General features: G+C 48.5%; 2 protein-coding genes and 1 long non-coding RNA gene across 3 annotated transcripts; 2 read left to right on the top strand and 1 right to left on the bottom strand.

The window, feature by feature from the left end:
- The first annotated feature begins 3,222 nt into the window (after positions 1 to 3,222).
- LOC119116724 (GTPase IMAP family member 7-like) lies at positions 3,223 to 5,518 on the top strand. Its single transcript, XM_037242412.1, has 2 exons — positions 3,223 to 3,523; positions 3,788 to 5,518. The coding sequence occupies exons 1-2, from the start codon at positions 3,241 to 3,243 to the stop codon at positions 4,459 to 4,461; spliced, it is 957 nt and encodes a 318-aa protein (XP_037098307.1). The 5' UTR covers positions 3,223 to 3,240; the 3' UTR covers positions 4,462 to 5,518.
- cfd (complement factor D (adipsin)) lies at positions 4,568 to 6,107 on the bottom strand. The gene is made up of 5 exons (XM_037242425.1): positions 5,953 to 6,107; positions 5,724 to 5,880; positions 5,392 to 5,533; positions 5,039 to 5,329; positions 4,568 to 4,842 (listed from the first exon to the last, which is right to left on the bottom strand). The coding sequence occupies exons 1-5, from the start codon at positions 6,011 to 6,013 to the stop codon at positions 4,681 to 4,683; spliced, it is 813 nt and encodes a 270-aa protein (XP_037098320.1). The 5' UTR covers positions 6,014 to 6,107; the 3' UTR covers positions 4,568 to 4,680.
- A 1,750-nt stretch (positions 6,108 to 7,857) lies between these two features.
- Positions 7,858 to 8,868, top strand: LOC119116750. Its single transcript, XR_005096335.1, has 4 exons — positions 7,858 to 7,941; positions 8,127 to 8,184; positions 8,560 to 8,596; positions 8,708 to 8,868. It is a non-coding gene; the product is annotated as an uncharacterized LOC119116750 (long non-coding RNA).
- Positions 8,869 to 13,238: the final 4,370 nt, after the last annotated feature.

Here is a 13,238-nt window from a genome sequence, read left to right as displayed (position 1 = left end):
CGCTGGCCTCGTTCCTGAGTAAATAAAACTGCTTGAAGAGACCAACATGGGCAGTTTGTTTCAGCAAACATGACATTTGCTAGACATGTCCATCACCAGACCAGAAAGAAACTCTCCAATGGGGCACACGTTGTCTGCCATCTTGGTTTGAAGCAGACATTTTGTTTTGGTAGCAGCCTGTACAATTGAACAAAATACTCAGGCCCAAAAGCTAGCTTTCTCTTCACCCCATATAATTTGCCAGGCATGTCTATCTTGAGAATAGAATTAGCCACTTTCGCTCAGCAACATGACGTTTTGGTAGGAATGTCTATCATGACTCATAATGAAGTCAAAAGACGCCATGCTTGAAAAGACACAAGAAGTCTGTAATTTTGGTCAGAAGAGATTATTTTTGGATCAGTGGCAGCATCTAAAATGTCAATTTTAGTATGTGTCCCGGGCCGCAGAAAAAGGACGGTGGGTCGCAAATTGCCCACGTGCCATAGTTTGCGCACCACCGGTGTAGGAATCAGAATGCAAGAGTTACGAGGTTGGCTTCGGAGTTACGAGGTTGGGGGTTTACAGGTTAGGGGAGGCAGCTGCGTATATGCAAGTGCCATGACAAGACCATGGCGTGACGCAAAGGACACCAAGTCGTAAAGTGGCGAGCAGTAAAGTGGGATTTACAGGAGAACATAAAGGAGGCTCATTGGGACGGTGTCATCATGATCCTAATGGAGGACATTTTAGAGGCGACTGAAAATGTAGGAGGGGTAGTATGGTCGTAGGGTTGGCAGGAAGGGATGCTTTTGCTCTGCTGCCGCCCCGGAGAACACCATGGCAAGAGCCAATTTGGACAAAGTTTAGAGACTTTTTGTAGACGTCTCCTCATGAGAGACATCGTGAGTGAATTTCATGCTCCTAAATGAAATAGTCTTGAGGGGCTGAAATCTCCAAACACAAGCGAGTCACTCATGAAAGCAGCCTCGCTCCAATCACAAATTAAAAAGACGTCGTGCGCATGTGGTGCTCGCTGGCTTGCTATCAGACATTTTCGCCGGTGACGTCAGCGTCCCTGAATTCCGACTCCAAAACTGATCGACTGCGGAACAGGAATGCCAGTTGGGGCATTAGTGGCCCCCTCCATCCATTAGCCGTATCGGTCATTTGAAAGGCATTTATCTTCCCTATTCTCATGTAATGAGCTGTCTGCATCCATCACAAAAAATGGATCATGACTGATAAGCTTGGCTGAGGATGGCGGCGTGTGGTGGTTGTGGTGGTGGTGGTGGTGGAGGGGTCGCTACACACACAAGTGGCTCTCGTGGATTCGGTGGGCAATGTGACAGACGGGTCCAGCTAATTAACATCACGGCTGGCGGAACGTATAGATGTCCCACGCCTTAAATAGTCAGCTCGTGCATTGCATGTGATTCACAAGTTCCCGGAAAAAAAAATCATGCGCTAACATCCACGACTCAGCGCCGCATCGGTGCCGCAGAAAGAGTTTTAAGTGGAGTGGCGCGCCATGTGCGGCTCAGTCCAGCTCCGTCTAAAGCCGGCACGCGTCCCCACACAAAGAGCGGCAGATTAAATGTAAGGCTGAGCCGCCTTGACTTGCAATAGCTATAAAAGCGTCACGTGACCTCCTGCTGAAAAGCCACCACAACTCATGACCAACATTTGGCCCCGTCCTTCAGTCCGACAGATGCAGGGAAACGTGTTTTGGCAAGCTCATTTGTTTTCGTATCCAATTCACGGCTGTTTCTTGCAGTTGTTACAAGATATAAAAAAAATATTAAAATAATATATATTTTTTTCGTTTTTCTCTCATTTAAGTTGTTGTTTTATTATTCACAATAAATCAACGAATAAATTACCTCATATATCAATGATTAAAAAATAAACACCACAACATCATAATTTGCCACTTAAGCATAAGCATTCGCTATATAAATTAACAAATATTACTCGTGCGAACTTTTACTATCGAGCAGAACAAACGTCCAAGCAAGCACAATGTGTTTTCCCACCTTCTGTACTCTTTGTTGAATCGAACCAGGAAGTAGGTGGCCCGGTGGCCCCTTTTTTTTTTTTTTTCTTCCCTGCGTTTCCTTGTGGCTTCCTGGAAGCCCGCTAATGACGCTGACGACAACCTTTCGCACGCACGCGCACACACGTCCACTCGCACGCACAGTCACGCAAGGTCAGCACAAAAAAGTGCACTATGTCGTCTCGTCAAAGCCCACATTGTCGCCCCGTTTGCTTGAGCCCACGCTCAGGGGAAGAGCGCTCCCAAGTGGTCGGACGGCTTCTCGGCGATGCTGCGCAGGAAAAAATGCTGCAGAAACTTGCCAAGATGCAGAAAGACCATCAGATATGGAATGATTGTGAAGACTATGAGTAGTGTGACCACATTCTTGTGCCAAGTTGCTGCTTGTAAGAATCCGGAGAAAGGTACATTTGATCGCTATCTGCTGCGTTGTGTTCCACTTGAAGCAGGAATGCACTTCCTTGATGGGTGGGTGGGAGTGGGGGTGGGTCACATTGTCTTGAAGACATTTAGCAAGTTGTTGCGGAGCCGGCGGATCCAGTCCAGTCGCTCGGGTTGTTTCGGACAAACAACAAGCATCTGAAAGCTGCGAGAATCATGTCTTACAGTAAGGGTCCGTTCTTAGTGATGAACATCATCTGCTTTGTTGTTTGTCAGATGTTTTGGTTTTCTTGCAGATGCCAAGCGAGGCATGGTAGTCCTCTCCACAGATGATGAGTGGTCCTCCCTGGTGTCCCTGCTCAGGGAGAGCACGGTGGACAAAGAGCTGACCTCACAGGGATCCAAGCAGTTCTGCTTTGAATTGGTTCTGGACAACCGCGTGGTCAGTGTGCACCGTGCCGACCTCCTGCAAGACGCCACAGACGAGGTTGTCGGCCAGGCCGTGAGCGGACACTTTGAGTCTTACGCAGACGGGATCGCCGCCTTCCTGCTCTTGATCCGGGGTGGACTTTACACGGCGGGGCAAATGCACCTGGTGAAGCTCCTTCAAATTCACTTTGGAGCTGAAGCCATCAAGTACCTGGTGGTGGTCTCTTTGGAAGACGGGAAGACAGTGGACATGCTGGACGACGCCCTATTGGAGCTGATAAATGCCTGCGACGGACGCTACTGCCGCCTCACCGCGTCGGCGACCAGGGAAAAAGTCGGCGCCCTGGTCAGCATGGTGAACTACTCGCTGGCCGAGAACAGCGGCGGCGGTGGCCATGCTGCACGAGGCCAAGCGCAGGAGCACCGAGGACACGGCCATTGAGCTGCTGAGACAGAAAGCGCGCGAGGCCGGGGAAAAAGCCAAGGTCTGCGGGCAGATGTTGGTGCAGCGAGAGGAGCGCAGAGCCAAGGAGGTCGAGGAGCTTAGGGCCAAGCACACCGAGGAAAGGCGTCAGGAGGCGACTGAGAGGAGGTGCTACGAGGCCAAGAAGGAGAGCCTGGAAGAGGCTGTGATCAGCCACCAGGCCACCTTGCAACTCCACAACAAGCCCGATGACGGTAGTAACTAATCCAAGAAGATACGACTAATTTTCTTGCCTTGCTAAACAACGACTAAATCTGGACCCCAAAGTGGAATTGTTTTTCAATATTACCGACTAGTCCACTTCAGTCCTCTAGGTGGCAGTCATGCGCATTACATTGAGAATATTCTGCTGCAAGTCATGTGGCAAGTTATGGCAAATGAAACTAACGGGCAAGTAGACAAACTAACACAATCGCACAGGAATTAACAACAATAAACCTTTTTGGTTTTGTTTGTAGACGACCCAAGCAAGTTGTCCGTGGTGCTGCTGGGCTTGTCCGGCAGTGGTAAGACGTCGGCCCTCAACATCATCTCGGCGCAAGCGGGTAACCGCTACCCTGATTCCGGGTCAGACCGCGAGACCACCCAGCCCACCCTGTCGTGTGCCCGGCGGGAAATCCGTGGGCCGGGCAGGAGGCTGGTTCTGGTGGACACTCCTGAGCTGTGGGACGAAGACGGCGTGGAGAATCTGGAGATGGTGAAGGACTGCGTGGCTCTGGCGCTCCCAGGGCCCCACGTCTACCTGCTGGTTCTCCAGGTGGGCCGCTTCACCCAGTGTGAAAGCCTGATGCTGGCACACCTGCACAAGGTCTTTGGCAGGGACGCCTCGGAACATGCAATGGTGCTGTTCGTCCACATGGATCAGCAGCAGCCCAAGCGCTCTCAGAGGGTCCACCACTACGTGGCAGGGGCCCACGCGGCGCTCCGCGAGCTGCTCCGACGCTGCGGCAGCCGCTACTACGAGCTCAGCCTCGCCGCTCCCCACGACGCTCTGAGTTACCCCCAGGTGAGGGAGCTGATGGTGGGCATAGACAAGCTGGCGGCGGCCCACGGAGGACGGGGACACGTCATCAAGAGGTTCTCGACACAGGAGCTCCAGGACAGGAAGAAAGTTATGGCAGGCACCGAGTGAGCAGCCTGGGAGGACAACTTCCTGCTCATAGAGGATTAGGTTGTAGCCATTTTGTGGATTTGATTCAATATGTGTCAGATATGACCATTAACAAACAAGACTGGCCTTTTGTGTCATTGACATTTAATGGCTGCATTTTCTCGTCTGCTCGTGCTGCAACAACGAGACAACGTGAAAGCGTTAAGTGCTGCTAATTATGTGAGCGTTACTATTGCATGGTCAGGCGTCTGGCCCAAGGCCCATGACGCCATCGATCCACTCACTGTAGTGCGAGATGATCGTGTAGATGCCCGGTTTCTTGATCTGGCCACACTTTTTGCCACCGTTGGACGTGATGCCGACCACCACGCCGTTGTAGAGCAGAGGACCGCCGGAGTCGCCCTAAAAACACGTGGCAAAAACTAAATTCAAAAGTGAAGAGGTTAGAACTTTTGGGGGGGGGGGGGAGGGGTTCATGTTGAGCTCTTTGTTTTCATACAATGACTTGCCAAGCAACCGTCATAAACCGTGAAAATGAGGAATTCCGAACACGAGAGCCGTTTTTGATCTTATCAATCCAGTTTGTCCGTCCACTCACGTCACAGGAGTCCTCCATTTTGTGCGGCTGGTTGCAAGGCTCCGGGCACAGCTTGTGAGCGCATATCATGTTGGTAGTGAACTTCCTGCCAAAGTAGTCGCTCCGTCGGCAGCGGGTGGAGCTCACCACCTGGATGAGCGCCTCCTGCAGCATGTCGGGTCTGGAGCCCAGGTTGTCCAGGGAGCCCCAACCGGCCGTCTCCACCTCGGCATCCGTGCCGGGGTTGACGCCGCCGGCTCGCAGGAAGGCCACCGACTTGACCGACTCAGAGGCGTTGAACGGGCGGTCCAGCTACGATCGAAATAACTCGGTTGGACCATCATGAGAGGGGATTTTCCAGGAGGCAGGCTTACTTTGATGAGAGCGATGTCGTTGTCGTAGTTGTCCGGGTTGTACTGAGGGTGACTGTGGAGCTCCAGGATCTCAAACGTCTGTTTGGTGTCCTCAGCTTGACTCAGCGAGTGAACGCCCAGGACAACCTTTCTGCCGTTGGCTCTGTTCAGATGGAGACCCAGCAATCCCAAAATAAAATAAAATAAAACAAAATAAAATAAAGTTAAATACAATTCCTCCATTTTTCTTTGACTATGCCCATTTCTAAACGTCGGTATCGTGATATTACTGGAAAAATTGCCAGCCGATCTTGTGGGTGCTTTTCAACTTTAAAGAAGCTGCAGAATCTCACCCTGTGGGCAGACAGTGCACAGCCGTCATCACCCACTGGTCGGCCACAGCGAAGCCTCCGCACTCGTGCTTCATCCCATCTCCCTCGGCCACTTGGATGGATGCCATGTAAGGCCGAGAGTGGGCCGCTGCCTCCCTGCCCCCGATGATGCCCTCCCCTGAACGCAGAGAACACACGTCAGCCCAATGCCCAAAGAACGACACGTCCGTCTGCGCCTTGACCGACTTACCGAGCGAGAAGAGCCCCACCAAAAAGATCCCCGCAGCCGCCAGCGTCTTATCGCCCAGCATGGTCGAACTTCAACTTACAAATGTGCACAGCTGGGATGTTTTAGAGGCTTTCGGGGAGGACGTGGGAGTTCATGCTCCTCCTCTTGTCCCTTTTCGGGAATACAATGAGAAAAACAGGAAAGCGCAAGCCATAACTCAACTCGAGAAGCACGTAAACAACAGAATGGCAAAAAAATTAATTCCTGCGTTTCTACAAGTAAGTTTGGCCAACTGTCGACGTCCCTCACATTTGGCAGACGTTTCATGTCGCTATCAGACAACCATGAAGTACTTCAAGACCCGAGAAACAGACATTTTTGTTTTTCTGGACAGGAAGTAGAGGAGCACTGAGAAATGTGACCATGTCCAGAGAGTAGCAAAAGAAGTGTAACAGTACGGACTGTCCCAGCATATCTTGGGGCCCAAAGCCAGTTGAATAGCTCAGGGCTTCCTCAAGTGGGAGTTTTCATGCAGCACTGCATGAGAGATAGCTCCAAATATTGACACTTTGAGCCTGCTCACTTTTGTTGCCATTACTTTAGACAAATTTGAGCCTTTAGAAATCCCGCAAATCTTACACAACACTAGACTGCCCTCTGTGGGCTGGAACAAGAACAACATGTGAAAAAACAGCATTCAATTCAACTGACAGGAAAAATAAAAATCAGCTCACAGACGTGAGCATTGAGCAGTGATGTTGTTTTCAGTTTGTACGCGCGCGCATGTGTTCCACGTGTGTGGTCTGGCATCAAGTCGTTATTTGAAGTGCTTAACGCCCGATGGTTTGCGCGCTCTCTCTCCCTCTCGCTGTTTTCATGTTCAGACGAGTCAGACAGTGGCAACCACACACACACACACACACACACACGCGCGCGCGCACGCAATCACGCACGCGTATAAGGCGCGGTCTCACCGTGAGCTGTGATTGGCCCTCAGGTGGCGGCGCCAGGTCACATGACAGAAAGTGCAGGTGCTGCTGACAGCAGCTCGGCGGATGAGTCGGGGCAACGCGGGCGTCACTTTGCTGCGAACTTTAGTGACATCACGGCAAACTATTTTGCAAAACTTTCATAAACTCAAATAGACAGAAAGTGACGTCTTCTCTTTTCTCATGTTGTATCTGTGAGTGTTTGCCGCGAGCAGGCAGCAAGAAGCTCGGCTGTCAGGTGTTGTTCCAAAGTAGAAATCTGTATCCCGCGGGAGCGCGCACGCCTTGAGTGGAAACCGGAAACCGATGCCATACGGTAGACAGTACCAGCTTGTTTTCAATAAAATCATGTAGAACACACGTTTGAGTCAGTCAAGTTTGGGAGTTTATAACGGTATGATTGGCTACATTTAAAAAGCTAATGTTATTTTTGACAAGAGGCGGCTCGGTGGGGCACTGGTTAACACGTCCGCCTCACAGTTAGGAGGGTGCCGGATCGATTCCACCTCCGACCCTCCCAGTGTGGAGTTTGCATGTTCTCCCCGTGCCCGCGTGGGTTTTCTCCGGGCACTCTGGTTTCCTCCCACATCCAAAAAACACGCTTTTAGGCCAATTGAGCACGCCAAATTGCCCCTAGGTGTAAGTGCGAGTGCGGATGGTTGTTCGTCTCTGTGTGCCCTGTGATCGGCGGGCAACCGGTTCAGAGTGTCCCCCGCCTATTGCCCGATAACTGCTGGGATAGGCTCCGGGACGCCCGCGACCCCTGTGAGGACAAGCGGTATAGAAAATGGATGGATGTGATTTCAAATCTAATGTAAATAATGGCATTGCTTTTGCAGATGTCAGCAGCTCGCTTTAAAAAATCACCATGGCTACTATAAGAAAAAAAACAAGATCAAACAGTAAGTATAGATCACAAATTTGAGATTTTCTGATGGCATGGCAAAGATGTAATTTCACTTTTTCACCCATGTAGTGATTTACGACTCCAGATTTAGCTCAAGGAGTGGCACGTGAAAAGGTATGTTTTTATCTTCCCGATGTCATTAAAATGTGCACCTAACTTTGTTTTGCGCTCAACAGGGCTTGGAACTCTAAGGCAAATCACTTCAAAAGTTAAAATTGTGTTGTGTCATGTGATTAACAGCGGTTAATGGGTGACTTGTCAAATCAGACAACTTCTTTTTCCGTTTCTCTCTTTTTCAGACTCCAAGCCTGGAGAAAAGAGGAGCATCTGTATTAAAAACTGACCGGACTCCACAAGGTACAGATTGATTTTAGAATTATTCTTGATTGTAGAAGTAATCACAACTTCCTTGTGTTATCTTTGGAAATTGATACGTTATTGGTGGTTTGAATATACTTATGTATGCATAGCTACTGTCGAGACTATGCAAAGAGTGTATGTTGTGATTGCAATCTTCAATATCGAACTTGCATTTATAACTTGTCAGCAATATTATTCCTACACAGTAATACTAAAATAACCTTATTGGATATGTACAACAGCCAAATGAAATTGCACCACATTCAAAGGCACAGACAGAATGCCATCATTTTTTTCAAACAGGGCAAAGTTTATAATTGGAAAATGGTTCATTTAAATCTTGCAGCTAACATTTATTTCATTCTTCAACAGTTAGGAAGTGAGTGTGAAACGCCCATGACAGGGAAAAGTAAGAAAGTGGTTTTTTGTTGTTGTTGTTTTGTAGGCATTAATAATTCGTATAAGTCGTATCTGCAGTAATTTAAGTGAGTATGTTATTTCTATTTCTGTTTATTCTCAGAGTTTCTGAAGGTCATCGTGGAGCCCCTTCTGACAATCCCTGGGCTGAGGAGCCTCAACTCTCATTCATAATGTGACGCAGAGAGTGGACGGTTGCCCATGACTGATCTGGAGACCTTTGACATGATGTCCAAGGAAATAAATGACAAACAGGATGCAAGACTGAATGACAGACGATTAAGCTTGGAATCGGTTTGTCAAAATATTTGATGTAATGGTCCCCCCTTCGCTCTTGACAGCTTACAAATGGAACCTGTAGGGTTCTGTTTGGTTGAAATGCTGTCCTTACTTACTTACTGACTTTTCAGTTATTTTTTGCTTGATTTACAAGAAAATAAGGCCTCAATTCAGTTTTGCCCACACTTAATTCCACTCTTGTGAGACACTGTTCATAATTTGTTATATACAGATTGCATAGCAGTCTTGTGTTGGAAGGGGCTGATTTGAAGACATGAATGTTTCCAAGAAGACCATGGACAGGTATGATTAGTTTGACATCTGTAATGTAGATTAGAAAAGACAATAGTGAAGGCTTACGATGTGGTGGCGCAATGCTGCTCTCAATGTTGACATTTCTTTCTGTTGTAGAGTCTACACAAATGACAATGACAACGTTCAATATTCGTGGTGGTGGGACTTGTGCAAAGAGGGCCCTCAAAAAGACTGCTCTGTTAGCGCTGGTAAATGATAAAAACCTGTCTGCTCGTTCCTGTGCGATTGCTTCATGTTCAAAATGTGCGACTGATATGACGTACATCAAGAAAAAACTACACAATTGTTTTGCAAAAAAAATCCGAACATGCAGCCTATTTGGTGTGACAATTCCGTCACGAAAGCGCTCGGACTATTTACGTGCACACGTAGACACGCGTGCACGTAAGTGCCGACAGAAAAACGATGGGGCTTCTTTTTCCCCACCTCACTTGTCGACAAATGTCAGACGTCGTCTTTGACTTGCTCTGTCTGGAAGTTACGTCAATAATCCACAAAACAACCTTTTTTTGAGGGAGTTGTACTCAACATTCAGGTTGTTTTATGGGTTATTCATTCGTGTTTTCTTCGTTTTAGCAAGAACAGCGGCTTGCTTCTTTTTACACTTGTCTGACAGTTACGAGCCATTTAAAAATGACTTTAAACGTTGCTTTTATGATGGCTAAAATTGTGCCCCGGAGCACATTGTTTCCAGATCCATCACTTCCTATGTGGGAGGAAAAAAAATTGGATTCCAAGTTACGCTAAATGCACTTGGAACCTCTTTGAAACGCCACTAAATGAGATGTTGAGCAGCATTTAAGCTTCATTACACACGTCCATTAATCACAAGTCATAAAAAAGGGTGTGTGAGCGAGTGAGTGGGTGAGTGAGCGAGGGAGGCAGGAGAAGAAAAGTGTTCCTCCTTCAGTGGAAGCAGAAGAAGCCCGGAGGAGGAAAAGCCCTCATAAGTGGAGTCGCCGTCGGACGAGGCGTTCAGGACCTCTGATTAAACTGAGGAATTAGCAACGTTGCCGCCCCTTGGGTTCCTCTCGTATTTTTGTTCTGATTCCAGCGACGGGCCCCATCTTGCCTGACTTTTAAGGTGTAATTGACACCTTGAGTGTAATTTCATGGTTTCACTCCACCTGCCTTTTGATGTCTGCTTCGTGTGTTGTCTCGTGGCTGCGAGGCCGACTTGTTCCAGGAGGTGCATGCTGGGAAGTTTTCTTCACTGGAGTCTGCGTACAAGGCAAAGACAGCTATGAATGTGCCTGAGCATTTACAGTCAACAAATTAAACTAACAAACAATATAAATCAATCATCATGGGCAAAAATGCACAGCAGTTGCTTTCTGTAAGAAGAATTTGATTGATTGAGTCATCTTCAGTAAAAACTAGGCTTCCAGTTTTCACATTACACTTTGTTGACACTCATGACTATAAGCAGTACAAAATATGAATAAATGAATGTTTACACTTTGTCATCTAGTCGTCAGCAATGGAAATATTACATAAGAGACTGTTCCCTCGGAACATTATTGAACACAAACAATACTATCAGCTAGCATACAAGCCTAAAGAATACCCGAGCGCTAAGCTAGCACAAGATGAGGCGACATCACATGCGAGCATAACATTACGCAGACGCTCTCAACTTAAGTTAAAAGTTAAAGTCCCAATGATCGTCACACACACATCTGGGTGTGGTGAAATTTGTCCTCTGCATTTAACTCATCCCCGTGTGATTTGGAACCATCTCCTGGGGGAGAGGGGAGCAGTGAGCAGCAGCGGTGCCGCGCTCGGGAATCATTTGGTGATCTAACCCCCCAATTCCAACCCTTAATGCTGAGTGCCAAGCAGGGAGGCAATGGGTCCCATTTTTATAGTCTTTGGTTTGAACCAACAACCTTCCAGTCTCAAGGCGGACACTCTACCACTAGGCCACCTTTTAGCATTTAAATTTATAATTCAACAAAAAGCAGTTGGCTTGCGCGCATGATTCGATTGTAAAACGTTGGCCACCCCAGAGAAAATGCGCTCACACAGTATGAGGTGACGGCATTAATTGAGGAAGGCTTCCTCTTCCTGTTTCAAGTGTTAGCAATGTGTTGACAGGCAAATGACACCGCGCAGCAGCATGAATCACCACAAACAAGACACCCTTTGCTGTAATTACCCACCGGGACGTCGCTCTATCACAGGTTCCCTTATTAGCTGCCGTGTCGGGCGCACCCCCTCACGATTTTTTATTTTTGAGATTCTGCTATTTGGCAGAATAATACTACAAGAACTGATTGAAGAAAAATCAGCCATTTTTTTGCCGATTATATATCAAGTGGCTGATGAATCGGTCAGGCCTTTCTTGTATTTTTGAGGCGGGTGTTGGGTCAGGGTGTGCACCAAAACTGATTGAAAGGATTGTCCGATTCAGAATTTTTGTTTATGTGTGCAGGAAGAGGAGGTGCGCCAAGTCTGTCGGAATGTTTGAAGGGTTGATCCGGAGAAATCCGGACAGCCTCAGCCGATCAAAGAGAATCAGATGAGTGGCTGGCAGAAGCGGGGACGAGAAGGGGGATGTTGGTGGGCTGGTGCACGGCCCAATGAGTATTGGTCATCTCGAGTTCAGGGCTGTCCCCCCTGCTGCGTGCCCCGACCCCGGCCCGCTTGGCCGCCCTCGGCAGCGTTCCAGTTTTCTGTCCAAACGAGCAGCAGAGGAAGCGCACTCTCCCACCCCCATCGCCCCCCACCACCATTGCTGGCTTGCCGCGAAGCTGACAGAGCGTCACGGTTGGCCTTAGATTGCACCTGCAGTAAAGGGGTGGTTGCGGGTTACCGTTTTCCAGCTTGGACAAGGCAACCCGCAAATTGCTGCGTAGAAAGTAACTGTTAAAAGGCAAAGTAGGGCTACAAAGTCCCCTTTCACAGTGCCCATCAAAGCCAATGTCGCGAAAGGGGAGGGGACGTGAAAATTTGCCGTGTGAAAAGTTCTAGCGGGAAACTGGTGAGGGATAAAAAAACATTTTGACTGACATTGTCCATCTGTGGTTAGAATTGTTCTTGCCCTGCCGTAACCTCAGGGTATTGAACCCAGATGAACCCCCAAAACCAATAAGCTCCTCCCCATGCGCTGACGTGAAGCTGTTCAGAATGTCGCCCGACTGGTAACCCCCCTCACAGCATCCCTGCCCCCGCCAATCACCCCGTTCCCACTTTACCATGGAGGCTGCTTTCGCCCTCTGGATGAACTTTTCCCCGAGACCCCAAGCTCAGAGGGGGCTGGATTAGAGCCTGGATGGAGAAAGTGTGTGCGTGCGTGTGTGTGTGCGTGTGTGTGTGTGTGTGTGTGTGTGTGTGTGTGTGTGTGTGTTAGCAATTATCCCCATAGTGACACACTGCTGGACTTTTCTGCCCCCACAGTGCCATTTGTAGGTTACGATGTCCATTCAAAAAAATCAGCCCCCAAAGCCAGTTTGACATTAAATTGGGTAGATTTGTCTGTTATGAATAAACCCACAAAATGTCTCCAAGAGCCATGCCTGAACAGAATCAAGAAGTCTGGACTTTGGGTTTGAAGGTTTGTTTTTGGCTAGGGAGCACCTCCTCCAAGTGAACAATTTGTTTTTCCAAAATCCAACCCACAAAGCCAGTTTGGTGTCGCAACATGAAATTTGGTAGACATGTTGAGGAGACTTCACAGTGCTTAAAAGACTCAAGTAGTTGTGCCCTAAAAGGCACAGGAAGTCCAACTTTTGGTTTGAAATAGGTTTCTCAGTCCCACAATGCACCGCAACACCATGAAGGCAGCGGGTAGGGGGAGGGTCGTATCCGAGGGGCTCCCTCGGTTGTGTGTTGTCGCCGAGCGAGGCGCAAAGTCATATTTTTGTCAAAGCAAGATGACTGCACCGAGGGTGTTACAGTTTGTTTTCTTGTTTCCTGGGGGGCAACAAGTACGGGCTTGCCTCAACTTGACCCCCGAGCGGACACCCCCATTTCTGTTTACCTCCGTCAATACAGGCCATCCCGCCGCCCCTGCAACCCTGTCCTCCTACGAGACCAGA

The sequence above is a fragment of the Syngnathus acus genome, chromosome 22 (genome assembly GCF_901709675.1).
Source record: "Syngnathus acus chromosome 22, fSynAcu1.2, whole genome shotgun sequence".
Classification (NCBI taxonomy): Eukaryota; Metazoa; Chordata; class Actinopteri; order Syngnathiformes; family Syngnathidae; genus Syngnathus; species Syngnathus acus.
Note: the sequence above shows the minus strand (reverse complement) of the source record. Positions and strands in the feature narration are given on the sequence as shown.

What these genes read in the sequence shown, in the direction of transcription:
- LOC119116724 (XM_037242412.1), top strand. Translation starts at nt 3,241, where the DNA reads ATGCTGCACGAGGCCAAGCGCAGGAGCACCGAGGACACGGCCATTGAG. An exon ending in CCACAACAAGCCCGATGACG is followed by an intron (nt 3,524 to 3,787) that starts GTAGTAACTAAT and finishes TTTTGTTTGTAG; the next exon opens with ACGACCCAAGCAAGTTGTCC.
- cfd (XM_037242425.1), bottom strand. Translation starts at nt 6,013, where the DNA reads ATGCTGGGCGATAAGACGCTGGCGGCTGCGGGGATCTTTTTGGTGGGG. An exon ending in GGTGGGGCTCTTCTCGCTCG is followed by an intron (nt 5,881 to 5,952) that starts GTAAGTCGGTCA and finishes CTCTGCGTTCAG; the next exon opens with GGGAGGGCATCATCGGGGGC. An exon ending in GTGCACTGTCTGCCCACAGG is followed by an intron (nt 5,534 to 5,723) that starts GTGAGATTCTGC and finishes CCATCTGAACAG; the next exon opens with AGCCAACGGCAGAAAGGTTG.